The sequence below is a fragment of the Salarias fasciatus genome, chromosome 20 (genome assembly GCF_902148845.1).
Source record: "Salarias fasciatus chromosome 20, fSalaFa1.1, whole genome shotgun sequence".
Classification (NCBI taxonomy): domain Eukaryota; kingdom Metazoa; phylum Chordata; class Actinopteri; order Blenniiformes; family Blenniidae; genus Salarias; species Salarias fasciatus.
The window spans coordinates 22,483,236-22,500,563 of NC_043764.1; the positions used below are offsets into that span (position 1 = coordinate 22,483,236).

The 17,328-nt window shown below is 43.1% G+C and overlaps 4 protein-coding genes across 6 annotated transcripts in view; 2 read left to right on the top strand and 2 right to left on the bottom strand.

The window, feature by feature from the left end:
* The window catches only part of magixb (MAGI family member, X-linked b), a 43,263-nt gene extending 39,980 nt beyond the window's left edge, over window positions 1-3,283 (bottom strand). Inside the window, exon 1 of one of the 2 annotated variants that reach the window (XM_030118587.1) lies at window positions 2,987-3,283. Coding sequence is in view for 1 of the 2 variants with exons in the window: in XM_030118586.1 (XP_029974446.1) it covers window positions 2,410-2,492 (83 nt within the window). In the remaining variant the exon portion in view is untranslated. Of the gene's footprint in view, window positions 1-2,409; window positions 2,550-2,986 lie in introns of those variants that run through there. The other variant, XM_030118586.1, reaches the window with a different exon arrangement.
* Window positions 3,284-3,957: 674 nt separating this feature from the next.
* gpkow (G patch domain and KOW motifs) lies at window positions 3,958-9,791 on the top strand. The gene is made up of 11 exons (XM_030119364.1): window positions 3,958-4,168; window positions 4,349-4,509; window positions 4,582-4,721; window positions 5,983-6,089; window positions 6,380-6,584; window positions 6,678-6,810; window positions 7,612-7,792; window positions 7,888-8,008; window positions 8,124-8,193; window positions 8,775-8,860; window positions 8,930-9,791. Exons 1-11 carry the CDS (start codon window positions 3,975-3,977, stop codon window positions 9,056-9,058), a joined length of 1,527 nt encoding a protein of 508 aa, XP_029975224.1. The 5' UTR covers window positions 3,958-3,974; the 3' UTR covers window positions 9,059-9,791.
* On the bottom strand, window positions 9,252-14,403 carry pqbp1 (polyglutamine binding protein 1). Of its 2 annotated transcripts, none has more exons than XM_030119365.1 (7): window positions 14,324-14,403; window positions 11,640-11,707; window positions 11,438-11,549; window positions 11,237-11,337; window positions 10,848-11,057; window positions 10,710-10,767; window positions 9,252-9,588 (listed from the first exon to the last, which is right to left on the bottom strand). In XM_030119365.1, the coding sequence occupies exons 2-7, from the start codon at window positions 11,704-11,706 to the stop codon at window positions 9,438-9,440; spliced, it is 699 nt and encodes a 232-aa protein (XP_029975225.1). In that variant the 5' UTR covers window position 11,707; window positions 14,324-14,403; the 3' UTR covers window positions 9,252-9,437. The 2 variants fall into 2 exon arrangements, with proteins under 2 accessions (XP_029975225.1, XP_029975226.1); XM_030119366.1 differs by having other exon boundaries at window positions 9,260-9,588; window positions 10,848-11,054.
* A 29-nt stretch (window positions 14,404-14,432) lies between these two features.
* Window positions 14,433-16,881, top strand: LOC115408545 (translocase of inner mitochondrial membrane 17 homolog B (yeast)). The gene is made up of 6 exons (XM_030119367.1): window positions 14,433-14,475; window positions 15,379-15,478; window positions 15,566-15,629; window positions 15,729-15,857; window positions 15,963-16,073; window positions 16,753-16,881. The coding sequence occupies exons 1-6, from the start codon at window positions 14,450-14,452 to the stop codon at window positions 16,842-16,844; spliced, it is 522 nt and encodes a 173-aa protein (XP_029975227.1). The 5' UTR covers window positions 14,433-14,449; the 3' UTR covers window positions 16,845-16,881.
* Window positions 16,882-17,328: the final 447 nt, after the last annotated feature.

A 17,328-nucleotide genomic window follows, 5' to 3' on the forward strand; every position in this document is an offset into this window, starting at 1 on the left:
ATGCATTCCTCTATCCTACATCGTCAATATGAACTTAATACATGAAAAGCCGATAAGAATACATGTAATGAAAAGGACATTCTCGCACACCATCTATAAATCCGTGATTTTATTTAACTATTATTAAAGCTGCTGGGGTGTTGACTTCAAACAGCTTATTGTGAGATTAGGGCATTGTTGAGGATGTGAGTGACATACACACACATGCACGCACACGCACACACACACCTGTCAGGATAGCACCAGCTCAGAGAAGCTCCCCTCGGGGAAACTGTATATTTAGAGTCACGGGATCAAGGTCAAGGCAGGGGGCACATTAGTGGGGCACGTTGTGTTGTGTACTCCGCTCTTCTGAGGAATACTACTGTGACAACAGGTCCTCTTTTACTTAATATGCCGGGACGCGGTATGCCCCTCACTGTGATCGCAGATGAGCTCCCATCAGGAAGAGGGAGCAGTTTAATTAAACAAGGCAGATCAGCTCCTCAACAACAGTGATGGATTAGAGGGACGGAAAGAGGAAGGAAAAAAAAAAAAAATCAGAAAAATTGAAAGAGGACATACAGAAAAGACCAGTCTGGAAGATAAAAATAGGATGAAAAAGAATAAACAGAGGAAAAAAAAGGGTGGGGCGATGTTATGAAAGAGTGGCTGAAATCATAATAACAAAATGAATAATTCATGAAGGGACGGAGAGCAGGTTCAGTTCACTATAATGAGCATTTTTGTGAGGTCGCAGTTTGGTAACCTAAGCAGGCCTTCAAGTATGTGTGTGTGTGTGTGTGTGTGTGTGTGTATCTTCAGGAGTGTGGGTAAGTGTAAGGGAGATACTGCTGATTCAGTAGGGATGGGTGAAGGTGACCCTCGGCCGCTCCTGCTGCCTGTCTCACCACCTGATATTGATCCCTGTAGTCCAACTCAGATCTGACTCAAGGATACATGGATTCATTGCCTTCTTGACATTTCGAATATAGCACAGTGTAAATTGTAACTCCGCACACTATCATTGATTAGTTATTGATTTTCAACCTGAGTCAGAGTAAACCACTTAACTGCAGCTTAGCTGATCCGAACTGAATCTCAATGTGCGTGGACACGGGTGGCATTTCCAGCATGGCCGTGTTGCTGTTGTTGAAATCTCATATCGGACTGCACATGAACTGTTGAGAACTAAGAATAGAGCAGGCTACAACTGCAGAATTCAAATGCAGTGGCTGGGAGCAAAGGTTTGGACCACAGATGGGCGAATATGCCTGCGTAGCCCTACCCTGTCAAGGGTAAACTGCCTTGCACACACACACACACACACACACACACAGAACACAGCACACACACACATGCACACTTTGTTTTCACCACACCTTAAAACAGCCACATGAATATGCATGACGCCGAAGGACACGGGAGGTATATAATTAGAGAATCAACAACTCCCACCTGACGTGCATTACTACGACAGAGGAGAAATGCACCTCGCTCCATCCTGCCAGCTTGTTAGCAGTGAAAGGGGAGTTATGTTCCTATGTGACACGCATTTCCACTTAACTGGTGGTTAAAACTGAGGATCACAACTTGCAGGAAAAAGGAGAACAAATGTAGTATGAAGTCCGGAGGCTCTGCCCTCTGAGCGCAAAACAGGTGCTGGACTCGTAGATGAGACCGAGGCAAAAACAAACAGTGCCAGTACCTGAGCAGCATGAGAGTGTGTGTGGACAGTCCGACACCACATGTCCTCTCTGTTCTCCTCCAACAAATTAATGATTCATATTAACAATGTAACCTTGAGTTGTCTGAAAACCCAGAGCCATGCACGCTACCGAGCTAGGGTCACAGATCCATCACTTTATAATGAGCTCCTTGAATCAAAGCAGGACACACCCAAAACAAACAGCACATGCACACACAGACACACACACACACACAGACACACACACACACACAGACACACACACACACACACACACACACACACACACACACACACACACACACACACAAACACACAGACAGAGCTGCACAGCCTACACAAGTCTGAACTACAGAGCAGCAAATTCTGCAAGTCAGTCTATTTCTCATGGCAAAATGAGTGCAGGTGCACTGAGAATGGGATGCTCTGTGCAGTTCATGAATTTCTAGAAGATGAAAATTGATTTTTTTTTTTTTTAAAGGAACAACAATATAATATTTGTGCAAATGGTCACAACAAACTTTTCAGGGTTAATCATAAGTTCATGTGTGCAAACAGAGGCAGACAGGAGCCGTAAGACAAAACTGAAGTTCAGAAGGAGATCTCCCACCCTTAAAACAAACCCACATCCTCCACTCTCTTGCGCACACCAGTTTACATGCACACACAGACATACACACAACAGATTCTCAGGTTTCTCGTATTTAGGGAAAAACACTGACCTTCCTTGCCGCTGACACACACACATTCTCTTCAAGCAGTTGAGCCTTTCAAAGAGGATCCGTTTGAACGCGTCAATATACATTGACCCGACTGTGGTTAAATAATAAGCCAGCACTTGGATTAAAGGAGTTGCTTGGTTAAAAAAGCAGGCTGCAGCCCGGTGGATGATATATAATCTCTCTATATATGTTAAGATAAAGGAGCGCGCGGATGCAGCGAGGAGTGGATGCTGTCACCGTATCCCAGAGAAAGTCAGGAGCGATGCGCACGGCTGACGGGATATTTGGACACTAGTGATGCTCTGAGAGCTGTGGCGATCCAGAGGAGAGAGAGAGAGAGAGAGACAGAGAGGAGAGAGAGAGAGGAGAGACGGAAAATAACACACACACACACACACACTGGCACACACTATCGGTCAAATCTGACAGCGGCCGCTTATAATTCTTAAGCAGCTGCTGCACAGCTGGAGGCAGAATAGTGCAGGGAATGAATCCACGGGCCGGTCACAAATCTGCTATTTTAACTTGTGTCAAGTCTATTTTACAATAATAACTGCTTTAATTGCGAATTTCTTACCTTCATTGTCGCTTTTTTGCCCCCTCGTGAAATCTTCTCCTTGTTTGTTTTGACGCTCGGCTGAACTATAATTCTCTGTAATATGGGTATTTTTAGTCCATGCAATTACTACAATCAAGAAAAAATAAATTAAAACGTGGTTAACGTCGACTTGAGCGGGTTTGGAGGTGTCATTGAGCTGCAGGCGCGGTGCCTTCAAGGCGAAGAGCGTCAATTCCAGATTAGATTAGATTAAATAGTCCATAGGGGTTTTACTGCCGGGTTTAAAATCGGGTTAGGTTGATGCTCGTGCCCCTAAAAATATAGTTTTGAGAAAGACAAAGAAGCCGAAATGACAGGTGGAAAGGATACCTTGAGAAGTTAAGGAGAGAGGAGGGGAGGGAACAAAAGAGTTAAAAGTCCCGCCCCTACAGTCTGTCTGTCTGTGGCGCACCTGCATCAGCAGCATCACTTTTCGCTTACGAGTTATAACCTGGATTTAAAGGCGTGAGAACCACTTTCCAACTGACACGGTCATTTAATAAAGCTGAGTTTAATCTATCTATCTATCTATCTATCTATCTATCTATCTATCTATCTAACCTTAAGCCTGAAAAATCTTGTTAAATTGTTGTCTACTCTCCAACAATATATCAGGTTGCTCAAATTTAAACAGGTATTTTCCTAAAAAGAAATGCTTGAAATAAAATATTTTGAAAACAAAGCAAATTTTTTTAGTCAGATTGCACAGTATGCGTAATGAATGTGACTGACTTTTCAAGCAAATATTAAACAGAATATGTTTTTGAAGCAATAAAACGCAACTACCTTGCAGCTTTTTGATCAAAGACTGACGTTTAAGTGACCCAAATCTGGCCTTCGCCTTTATTTCTACTGTAGGATGGGAAATGTAGTTATTCTGTAAAACTACACAAATTGAAATATAGAGAACGAAAACTACAATTACCATGATGCAATTCTGCTGGTTACGTTTTCCGCAAAAACAATCATGGCGTCCCACGGAGAAGAAGCGGGCGCCTCCAACTCGGCTGTGTCTGAGGACCATGGAGAGCGAAAAGCAGCCGCTGTGTCGTTTGGATTCACTAAAACAGTTAGCAAATTCAAACATCCGACCGCTGACGCTCCGACCAAGAAGGCAGAAAGGGATTACTTGACTGGAATCGACAGAAATGAATTACAGAGGTGCGCTTCGCATGCTAATGCTAACACACGGGGCTACGTTTCCAGTACGATTCAGTGCCCCGTTATGATTTGTTAATAAATGTATTCCATGACTGTTTTACTACAGGTGATTATATTTTGTTGTGAACACGATTTTGTTGGTTTGGTTTATGCTTTTCTAATGTCTTTTTCCGCCCACAGCACGAAACCAAGTGAAAAGCCCAAAGAGCTGATCATCCCCCTGATCCAGAAGAACCGCTGGCACAAACCGGACCGGGCGGGCCAGAAAGAAGGCAAACCCGAGGACACGACCCGAGATGTCGACTCCGTAGAATCCCAGGCTGTCAAAGAGCTCATCGAAGGTGTGTTTATGAGATGAGGAGGATGCAGAGAGCATCATCTCTGAGGATACTAACGACTGTGGCTGATTGCAGACTCACGGAGGCAGCTGGAGCAGTACCAGAACGGATCCCAGGTAGACCTCAACCTCAGCATCCCCCTGCTGATGCAAAACAAAGCCCCAGAGGGCTTCGAGGACGGAGACCATGTGAAGGTGGACCTGAGGCCTGAATCTGTAAGCACAGTCTCCTCATGTGTTGTGGATGAATTGACCTGATAGTATTATGATTAGAAACACATTTCAGATGTGTGTTTGGATATAAGTTGCATGAAGAGCTTGCTGTTGCTTTCACATGAACTGATTTTAGAAATGTATAAATATCAGATTATTTGTGTTAATTTTATTGAGAAGTAATTCTTTTAAATGGTGGGAGAACATCAAAATAGAGCCTGTGAGGGAGGAAATTACATAATAGTTTCACTTGAAGTAAGATACCATGAAATCTGAAATCTGAAACTGGTGCTGTGTGTTTCTCTTCTTTCACCTTGATGCTGAGATCATAAAAATAAAAGACATTATTTTCCACTTATGACCTAAACCTTGTGAAAAAGTTGCCTTTCAGTTTTTTTACTAGATAATAGTTCTTGATGAATGGTGCAAATCTCAAATATTCATGATATTTTTATACTATATATATTTAATTATTCTCTCTATTATATTAAATACATAAAAGTGCCTAGAAATGACTGTATTGTACGTGGCACTATGTAAATGAAGCTGGATTGAAATTGAATTGGAAAAACAGTGGAATTTTACTGACCAAATAGAAACATCTGACCGTACAAAATGTCAGGTAGATTGAAATGTGAGTGTGTGAAAGTGCTGACGGCATAACACCCTCGTGTGCACGCTCGGCTGAGCGCATGCGTGAGGGTTCGGATGACTTTGATGACACTACAGTATCAGGCTTTGGCGGCGGCGGCGCTCTCCCCAGAGACATGGAGCCGACCAATGAGTGCTCGCTGTGTCTGTTTTTTCATAAGCTGCCTCGCGTCTCTTCACTGTCAGTGCATATCTGCTCTCAGTCACTGTAGATGTGACTGGCACAACATGAGAGTCAGGGAAAAGTTGCTCGCTGTGCTCCACAGCTCATTTTTATGCAGTTCTCTCTGTGCGAGAGGGTTCCCGGCCTCCCCTCAGAGGAAAACCTTCAGTGAGATGAGCAGGGCCACTGCTCTGATGAGGGCCGCGGCAGCGACTGCTCTGTGACTTTAGTCAGCCGGGAATGAGTCTGACAGCCTGGAGGCAAACGGCTGAGTAAGCCTGACATAACAAACTGCTCTTCTCTGTCAGTTGACACTAACAGTTTCAAATGTTTCAAATCTCAGATTACATAAGATCCTCGTTCAGCTGCTCCGACATTTAATTCAGGCCGTGTTTGATTTTTATTTTTCGTTTTCTCCTCATTTTAAAAGAGAAATCTTCTGTTTGTCAGTCCACAGAGGCAGATTACGAGAGCGTTCCCGTCGAGGCTTACGGACTGGCTATGCTTAAAGGGATGGGCTGGAAGAAAGGTGAAGGCATTGGACGAACATTTAAACAGTAAGTTCTGCTTAAGAACTGTTAGAGCTTAGTTAGTTAAAGGAGTGGTCTTCCAATCACAGTGTGTTGAAGACCTTCAAACCCTCGTGGCTCCGTTAACTTGTGAATGAGTGCATGCGACTGAAGACTGAAGGAGTGATGTTCCTAAGTCATCCAAAACAGAACCCATCACGTTTGATCTCGGTTTAACTTCAGTCTCAAGTGTTCATCACCTCTAGTGGATTTCAGGCCCCGAACTTGTCTATCTCTCCGTTTATTGATTTGTTGCTGCTGCTGTCTGCCCACCACAGAGACGTGAAGCCGATCGAACACGAGCTCCGTCCAAAAGGCCTGGGTCTGGGAGCCGATCGTTCAGCCATCAAAGACCTGGAGCCCCAAAGGCGTCAGCGTCCCCCGAAGCCAGGAGAAGAGCGAGAGAAGGAGGAGGAGCTGGTGATGGGCGCTGGCGGCTGCGTGCTGGTGGAATCAGGGGCACATAAAGAGCTGTATGGCAAGGTACAGCCGCTGCACACACCTCGGAGGATCCTACCTTCGCCTGAGATCTCTTTCTTTGAATAACGCGTCACGACTTCGATTCATGTGTGACAGATTGAAGGCGTTGATGCAGACAACGCTCGAGTCGTAGTGAAGCTGGCCATCGGTGGAAAGACTGTGACTATCAGTCAGTACGCCGTGAAACTGGTGGGACGCAAAGAATACGACAAATACGGCAAAGACCTCAGTGAGTAATTAAACGGATCATACTGTTGTCTTTTCAGTGTTCTGTGTAAACTCTCCTGCCTCTTTATAAACCACATACATAAAAATTTCAAAAAGTAGTATACCAATGATGAACAACATTTTTTTTCTCCACTGATAATGTATAAACTGATAAGATTAAAGTATTTTTGATATTTATGATCTCAATGAAAAATACATGAAAAGCATCAGGTGTAATGTAATATTCTGAGATGGTGTTAAAAATGAGCTATTCCGATCTATTTTTATGATGCACCTGTTTATGTGAGAACAAAAGCAATTTAATGCACTTTTACTGCGGCTGGGATGAGCTGAGTTTGTCGATTGAAGAGAAATTGTCCATTAATTTGTCAGGTTTGAAAATCAGTCACTTTAATTGTTTTATTTCTTTAGCAAATGTACTGCTTCTTGAAAGTACTGATAGTTAATAAATTATATAATTCCATAAGAAACGAAGTAAAATATAATATGCATATAATGCAGAAAATACATCTTGGTATCAGTACCGACTTTATGGCAAACAGATACTTCTAATTTGTAAATATCTCACAAAGTTTTCATTCCAGTCAAGTGAAAACTGTTTTGTTGTCCTCGGGTAACGTTCCAATCTGTGATTTTTCATAGAGACAACTATTGTAAAGCCCACAAGGAAATGCACACACCACCAGAGTTCATTATATCCCACTAAGATTTAATGATTATGTAGCAGTCACACACACCTCCATACACCCTCAGAACCTACATTTTAGTGAGGCGCTGCTAACAGTGTGTTTCCACTCATCAGGTCGGCTCAGTAAAGCTCACAAAGATAAAGAGCGGGAGAAGGAAAAAGAGCGGGAGAAAGATCGGCGTCGGCAAGAGGAGAAAGAAAGGAGCAGCGACGACCGAGCAAAGCACAAGTCTTCAGAGAGAGACGGAGGAAGAGATGAGAGGAAGAGGAAACACAGAGAATCCAGTCAGGACAGGTGAGTACGGCTCTCCCTCTGTCTGTGACTTGCCTTTTATTGTTACCGATCATTAATTTTTCCACGCTGTATTTTTTTTGGATTGATCTCTGCAGAGAAAAACCTCCAGTGAAAGAAGCCCGGCGACCGCCGCCGCCCCCCTCCTGGCTCCAGAGGGACCTGAAAGTTCGCTTCATAGACAAAGCTTTCAAAGGGGGCCAATACTACAACTCCAAGGTACTGGATGGAACGTTCATTCTTGCTGTCCAAAAAATGTCTGAAGAGTTTCAGGAATGTTGTCATCTGACTAGTTTCAGTCAGAGCTTTTGAAATCCATCTGGGTTTTCTTCAGATGCGAGTGGAGGATGTCCTCACGCCATCGACCTGCGTGTGCCGAACTGAAGAGGGGAGGCTGCTGGACGGTGAGTCACAGCGACCTTTCACTCTCGTTCCCTCAAAACTGTGCTTTGACCATAACAAACTGTTAGTATGAGGAACGTAATTTTGTGCAAAAAGTAACTCGTGTGTGTGTGTGGGCGAATGAGGATCAGTCAGGAGCTTCTCGGTGGTCTGACTTGTCAGATGAGACGTTTTTCTACTCCAGAGTGAGTGTCACAGTGGAGCCGGTGCATACTGGAAGCAGATGATCCATTGTTTCAAGACCAAAACATGATTCATCGTGTTGTGCATCTGATCTGTTCCAAATTTCTTCTGGAGCAAAGGAAAACAAACCAGCAGTGTTTATTTAAAAGTACTAGTATCTGTCCTCATGTAGGTGTCCAAATTTGATTAAGATCAGTGGATAAAGTAACCTTCATTTACCGTTTGAAAGCAATTCTGTTGCCTCCAAACAGCAGCTGAAAATCCTTTTCATTGCGGTGTAATCATTAAAAAAAGAAAAACCTCTAAAATCCCGAGCAGACAGTATTTAACATGTTACTGCAAATTTTAAATTATTGCCTCACAAGGTCATTACAAACTGAGTTTTTTTTTTCTCTTTCAGATGTGAAGCAGGACATGCTGGAAACCATCGTTCCAAAGCAGGAGAGCGACTCTGTGATGGTTGTGCTGGGCGAGCACCGAGGACAGGTGAGTGTGTGCTCCTGTCTCCCTCGCTGTGTTCCTCGCCGCGGTACTTACTCATGTTCGTCCTCTCAGGTCGGCCGCATTCTTCAGCGAGACAAGAACAAGTGCCGGGCGATAGTTCAGCTCGACAGATATGAAGAGAAAGTGTTCACGCTGGACTATGACTCCATTTGTCACTATGTGGGAGCAACGGATGACTGACTCCGCCTCTTTTCTTGTTACATTGTTTATTCCACCTCACCTCATCCTGTGTCTTTGTTGGAAGAATAATGTCTTTTAATGCAACACATTTTATAAATAAAAACTGATTAGGAATTTATCGCAGGTGGGTCACAACCGCAAGGAAATCTGACACAAAGCTGATGTTTATTCCAACCTTTACTGTTAACAACAACAAAGACAATCTTAATGTCATATAAAATCATATTTACATACAGCTGCTCTACTGGTTAGAGGAGAGTTAAACTCGGTGCTGCTCGGCGTCCTCAGCACACAGATGTTAGAGTGAAGGAGCAGCCATTCACCACGGGGCGTCGAGGAGGACCAGCTGCGCTGACTTCCTGCTTCCTGCCGGCCTGGCTCACTCCTTGGGTATCTGGTTGGCCGCGTTGGCCCGGAGCACGGCTCCCGGGCTCGGGTACGGCCGCTGCTGGAACAGGGGCCCCGCCGCCGTGGTGTCGGCGCCGGTTTTCGCCTCGTTGCGTTTGGGCAGGCCGCTCGACCACGAACCCCTGTGGAGACGAGACGCTTTAGTGGCGGGGTTTTTTTTTTATTTCTGGGCGGTGGAATCAGTCCGCTGACCCGTGAAAGCCACGTCACGATGAGATCATTCCAACTTCGTCATGGTGACTGCTTATTTATAACTGTAGCCCCTCCCCCTTCCCCCTCGGGGTGTGTGCGAAATTAAGTTGACCTTTTTCATGAATTGTCTTAATGGGGGGAAAAAGCACGTGATCTTGTGTTTTCAGCGTCCTGCTCAGGGAGCAGAGAATCAGATTAGACTGACTGCAGCTTCTTTATGCTGTCAATTACACCTGAGCCACTTCCTGCTGTGATCAACCAAGAAGTCCAACACAAACAGACACGTGTGGAAAGATGCATTGTGGGTGAACTGAGTTGCTTCATCAGATCTCGGTCTCAGTATATCTGAAATGGTAATTATGTTAATAGTTATTCCTACATGACGTTTAAGTGTTGTATTTCATTCAGTCTGTGATGATTGTGCATCCATCTATCTGCTACGTCGCTCGTTGACGGCCGCTGACTGACAGCGTGCGTCTTGTAAAGGTCACCACTCCATCACAGGGGAAACGCACAAACACACACACACACACACACACACACAACTTTGTATCATTAAAGGAAGCTGGGTGAAAAAATGCATATTCCACAAAACAAGTCTGAGTGGGACTTGAACCGGTGACATTCTTGCTATCAGGTAGGAGTGCTAACCACCAGAAGGTTAATTTTTTTTATCTGACCGACCTATAAAGTGAGATTATTAAAACTGGCTTCAAATATTTAAGTTTCTGTAAAATAAATTGATGCAAATTTCAGTTTTGAATTGTATTAAGTTTTATACGTACCTGCATAACATCCTGTGATTTAATTTTTAGAATCACAATATTGTAATAATTCTGAGTAATTGTCAAAATCAGAAGGAACAACCTAACTTTTTGTTAAGGTTAATATTCCATCAGTATTGAGTGTCTGGTTCGATAACCCATTGTCCCTTTTTGCTTTTTAATCTACGCCCACTGAGAACACAATGTGCCAGAACTTCTACAGAACTCCTGAAGCACTTTGCAGTGCAGATCTGTGGAAGCGGTCATTGGTTGTTTTGACATCGTACCTTGGTGCATCAGAATAAGCACTGGGATCCATGGGGTCCATCTCCTCATCTTTTCTGCCTGAAATAAAGAAATAAAAAAACACATTTAACTTCTGACTGTAACAAGGCTGTGTACCATAAACACGATGTAAACATTACCTCTTTTGCTTTTGCCGTACGGCGGCGCCATGTCCTCTCTCCTCGTCTTCCTCCTGTCTCGGTCTCGGTCTCTCCCGTCGTCCCTGTCTCTGTCTCGGTCCCGCTCTCTCTCCCTCTCCCGGTCTCTTTCCCGCTCCCTCTCTCGCTCTCTGTCCCGCTCCCTGTCGGGCTTCTCAAACTGCCTCTCCACTCTGTCGTCTACCACCTCTGCTGGAAACAACCATCAAAAAGCAAACGGCGGGTGAAAACCTGTCGAACGCAAACAGCGCTCCTGACAGATGTTCAGACCTGTGACAGGTTTTAGGATTATTAACAGGAAGACAGCATCCTGCTGAGATCAAAGCCCCCCTTCCCCACAATCCAAACATCACGTTACAGATGCATCGTACCTCTGACTTTCTTGGCTGGTTTGGTGATCACAGCAGTGGGATCATTCGGGGAAAGCCAGGTCACCAAATCCGTCTCCACGTTCCAGTAATAAGGAAGACCACTGCGGACAGATCAGTGTGGAGTTAACACTCACCGTAAAGAGTGGAGGGTAATATTAACATGTGCAGTCATGCAGCAAGAAAGGAGCTAAATGTACATACCAAGCAGGATCAAACACCTTGTACCAGTTCGGAGGAAGATTCTCTTTTCTGGTGGCTTCATAATCAACATTATTGTCGTCGTAATCTTCAGCGATGATCTCCTCGTCAGCTTCTGTGTGGATTAGTGGGAAAAAGTTGATGTTGGGGCACAAACTGAGAAAATCTCCAAGCACGTCTGGTGATGTGGAAACTGCTTTAGTACCTTGTTCTGTCGGTTTAACAATTCCTCTCTTGGCCAAGCGGGCCAGCAGTGCCGGGGGCAGAGGCATCCTGAAACAGAGGAGGGAGGCTCCACATCACAGAACAACCAGCAGTGACAGAGCTGACACTTACTTGGAGTTAAATTAGTGATTGATAAAATAAAAATAAATAAATAAATCACGCATTATAGCCAAAAATAAAAATGTTCCTCATTGACATCGAGAGCTATTTAAACATATATGTACATAGTTTAGTGATGGATTTCATCCATGCTCCTGTGTGAAACTGTGATTAACAGGACACTTTTAAATTCCTGAAAGCACATCTAACCACATCAGTAATCTAATGCTCTCATGTCATGAAAAAACACAGTAGTATCTATATTGTACCTCACAGGCCCCTCCATGCACCCTTTAACTCCTCATTCCTCTTACTGGAGGAAGCATTGCACAAGTAAGACCAAGAGAGGACACTAAAATGTTTCAGTACTGAATAAAAAACAAACATAGATCATCTCTATGGAATCATGGTGGCTTGATAATACACTTACTTGCATTCTCAAACCAGTGTACTACAATGTACTTTTGGTGACTTATCAAACACCAAATGATCGTGTTCTGACATGTTAACAGAAATAATTTGCCACAAAACTTGAAGTGCAGCTGCCTCCATTACACAGACACGTCTGCAACAGTGAGAAATACTAATCCAATTTAACAACAATAACACCATCGCTGTGTTTCTCTTGAGAATGGAAAAGGATATAGTGTTCAACATTGATTGATTGATTGATTGATTTTATTTGTTTCATTCTTTTTTAAAAGAAAGAAATGAAAAGGAACAGAAAGAAGTGAGACTTATGATGTCTGCCCCTATCAACATAAAATAAATGACAATTTGTCAAGATTTGTTAACATATCACAAAAAAAAATGCAAAATTAAATACAACCATTTCACTAAATCAAAATACAAATACGACCATTTCACAAATAATTACCGATCAAATACAACCATTTCCCAAAATGTAAATACAAAAAAAAAAAAAAAAAAACCTTAATGAAATATTTTCAAAAGAAACAATCATTCTAAGTTTGACCATTCTTTAAAACAGAGTCCCTCCCAATAACTGTGCTTTTAAACATTTCTTGAAGATGTGAATGGACTGAGACCTCTTAATTTCACTGTCAAGTTTATTCCATAAATTGATTCCTTTTGTTGTGATGCATCTTTCTTTCAATTTGGTTCTTGATTCCGGTCGTTTGAAAACTTCAGTGCCTCTTAATCTATATTGACTGTCTCGCTTTGCAAATCTATTCTGTAAATTAAATGGTAATTTTTTTCCGGTGAGCTTTATACATTGTTTTAAGAAGGTTGAGTTCGACCAATTCTTTAATTTTTAAGGATTTCAATTTTATAAATATTGGGTTAGTGTGGTCTCTGTAACCACTTCCATTCACCACACGAATTGCTCGTTTCTCTAAAAGGAAGAGTGGTTCAATGTAGGTCTTACAAGCATTTCCCCAGACTTCAACGCAGTAGGTCAGATATGGTATAATCAATGAATTGTACAACAGAACATCTCATTCAGAACATCTCATTCACAGCAAGCAAGCGACTTTCAGGATATCTTGTTCTACTGTAACTTCGCGAAAAAGGCTAATTTTGATAACTGGATCCTTCAGATCCCAATCTTATGTTGTTTACTTTTTTCTGTTAAAGAATTTTGAATGATCCTCAAAATATTGTTTTGATATTTTCTCACACACGCTCATATCCATTTATTTTTCATTCTGCTCTATCCAAGTTAGAGTCGTCTGGATTGGCCCCAGCTGACTTTGGGCAAGGGCAGGAGGACACACCCTGGACAGGACGCCAGTCCATCACAGGACTTAACCAGGGAGATGGACCATCTCACTCACATCTACAGACGATTCAACATCTGACCAAAAACATGTTTTTTTGGATTGCAGATGAAAATCTGAGTAATTGGAGAAGAACTGAGAGAACATGCAAACTCCAATCACAAAGCCTTCCATCCAGACTCGTAAAAACTGATGATCTGTGATATTTTCATTCTTTTAACTATAACTAAAAAAACCCCCACACATTATAAACACAGTTTACTATAGATTTGCAAGTGTTATACATATGGTAAATATACTCGTATAGCTTGTACTAACTACATCTAAATGTTGAGTTATATTGCTGCTAAAGGGAAAATCATGGAAATGTAGCAGTCAAGACCAGGACCAAAGCATCCCAGGATCAAGACCAGGACATCTATTTTAAGGTTCTGACACCGAGTCAAGACCAAGACTAGATCATCCCAGGATCAAGACCAAGACGCTCTCAGGTACCAGAACACGAGATAATGGAAGACTAATCGAAGGGAAAACTGAGGCGCAAATGATCCTTGATAAAACCCGCTTTGCCCTTTGCGGTGGTCAATTAAAAATAGCCAGGTCGAACTCTTTTGGAGGAGTTACATTACTTTTAAAAAATGAATAAATGAACATCTGCCATCATTTCCCACTCCTTTACCCCTCGCCCCCGGGATAAGTCCACGCAGCAGCAACAACAAGGACGATAAACGCAACAAGAGACACCTGTGCATCGCAGGAACGACAGACAAATACTTTAAAAATCTACTTTGTTCTGTAAATACATTAAAAATGCAATACTGACCCGGTTTCTGGTTTATTCGCTCCTGGAATTTGAAACGTTTCCCCCAAAAACAGCAGCGGCGGCGACGGCAACACGATCGGCGCACGCTGATGACGTCACACGTCCCACTTCCTGACCACAACAAACATGGAGGAATATGCACGCGAACCTTGGTGAGATTACTTTCTAAAGGTTTTAATAAATCTGCGGCTCTTTGTTCAATGCAGTTTTAAACGGCTGGAGTTCACTCTGCAGGGTTGAGTCGTCGGTTTGTCGTGACTGTCGGCAGTCTGCCGGCTCCGTGCGGAGCTCAGTGAAGAGTCTGTTCTAATGAGATAAAGCTGTGCTTTGGAGGTTTAATGCTCGAATGAAGTGGATGAAACGCTGAATTGTGTTATATGCTGCTTTATTCGCGCTTTTAGAGACGGTTGTGTATTATTATTGCAATGATGTGTTTACATTCTCTTCTCTTCAAAATCTTACTTTTCGTCTGTAAACCTTTGGGTGATTTTGGGCTTTAATGCCTCTCAGATCCTTGTACAGCATGAAACATCCAGACCTGTCAGGTCTTCAGGAGAAGGTTCACTAAATATTACCAGAGTCTGATGCAGTTTTTAATTCATTTGATCCTCATCTTTGTAACAAACGTCCTGAACACCTGAGGACTGCTAACACACCCACTTCTTTTACATCAGGACTTGAATTATTGTTTGCTCAGGGTTTCCTTTAAATAATAGATTTAATTTATTTTATTACCTTTGCCTTAATACAGCTTTTACTTTATTATATCAGTTTTATACTTTTTTTTTTAAATCAAGTTGTTTTACGGTATATTCTTTATTTCCTTGTAAACCACTGTGAATTGCCTTGTGTCTGAATGGTGCTATATAAATAAATTTGCCTTGCCTTGCATTAATGGACCATTACTCTATTCGTAGTTGGTCCCTTAAATGTTGGAAATTAGAGAGAGATCATGAGCAGGGCCTTGCAAAAGCCTCACATATAATTAAAGCCTGCACAGTGAAGTCGTTAGGTTCGAGGGGTTTTGCCCTAATGCTGTGTCTGATTCCCTGCAGTCCCTGGAGGATTGTGGATGACTGCGGCGGTGCTTTCACCATGGGTGCAATTGGTGGAGGCTTATTCCAGGCAGTAAAGGGCTTTCGAAATGCTCCTGCTGTGAGTTAAGACATGCTTGTCCATTCTCTGACTCATTAGGTTGTTGTGTTTTTATTGCCAGGTTTCAACTGTGCTCTAATATTTCAGGGTGTTGGACACCGGCTGAGAGGCAGTGTGAAGTCAGTGCGAGTCAGAGCTCCGCAGATCGGAGGTAAACATGAGCTGATGCCTTCTTGTGTGTTTTAACTGATGTTTTCATTTCGTTCATTGGATGGCGTAGTAGTTAATCAGACCCGCTCTGTATTTTCAGGCAGCTTTGCCGTGTGGGGAGGACTTTTCTCCACAATCGACTGCGGTTTAGTTCGGCTGAGAGGAAAAGAGGATCCTTATAACTCCATAGCGAGCGGTGCCCTGACCGGGGCCATCCTCGCAGCACGCAGTAAGAAGCCAGTGAATAGCACAGTAAACCAGAGGCCCCCTTCCTGTGTCATTGAACACATCAGATGAGTCAGTGTGCGTCACTGAATAATGCATTTCTCTTCAGGTGGGCCTTTAACCATGATGGGCTCGGCCATGATGGGAGGAATTCTACTGGCTGTCATCGAGGGGTTTGGCATTCTCCTGACACGATACACAGCGCAGCAGTTTCAGAATCGTGAGTGGATCCTGTTGAATATAGTTCATACATGATTGTATACAAATAAATTGTTCAACTGATGGAGGCCCACTGGAAGATGTGCACATTGGTAAAACAGTCTGATTTCACTCAGAGGTTTTAGAGTCCATTAATCTCCATCCATTAATTTTCCCAGGTAGCAATATGTTTGTAAGGAATCTCAGGCCTCTCTGGCCCTCCTTCCTGTCGGATGTGCCTGTGCAGTTTCAACTCCAGGTGCCAAGAGGTCATGATAGCCAGATGCCCGGACCGCCTCAGCTGGCTCCACTCAGTGTGAAAGACCAGCAGTTTGACTTTGAGTCTCTCCCCTTACGGCAGAGCTACTCACTCTATCACAGAGTGAAGCCGCTCTGCAGAGAAAACCCATTCCAGCCACTCAGATCCACTCATCTTTGTGTCACTGTGCATGAAAATCCGGCAGTGGATTCGACTGGCTGCAGTTGTGTACATGAACACAGCATGAAAAGTGTTGAAGTATCGCGTTGTGAAGTGGATGAGACAAACCAGGGAAGGTTACCACAGCAGCAGCTATTATGTAATAGTACAATTATACCTATAGTGAATAATATTTCATGTCTGCATCGTGTTAGAACAGGATGTAACAACAGAAGAAGGATCAGTTCATTCTGCTGTGCATTCTTCCTTGTTTTTTTTTCAGCGATTCCCTTTGCGGACGACCCCGGTCAGTCACCTCCAAAGGACGGTGATCAACAGCAGCAGCAGCAGGAAGAGAAAGGCTGGTTTCAGTAGAGAGCGTCAAGACCCGAGGCCCACTGTGAACACAGTGAGTCAAACAAGAGCTTTAAAGCGATACTTCAACATTTTGGGAAATTGGCCCATTTAGCGCAATTCCTTAGTCATTACGAACAGCATACTTACTTTTTTTGTGAGGGCGAGCTGTTGTTTGTTCAGAGGCGAGTCAGGGAAGGTTTTCGGGACGGACAAAATGGAAGTGGATGGTATTTTTGGTCCCCCTCGTCGAACTCATCAAATACACAATCCAACAACCCCAAAACACTTTGGTGGACACGTTATAATCCGCACATTCACTACGCTGTGGAATACCAACAAATAATATTGTAGCGTTACGACATTGAAGCAAATACTGGGAACTACTTTTTATTTTGAAATCACTACGCCCTGACGCCATATTTAGTAAGTAGTTCCGTCTTCGCAATCTTCGCATAAACAACTCAATCTCGTAATTTTGCATTAATATTTCACAGCGTAGTGA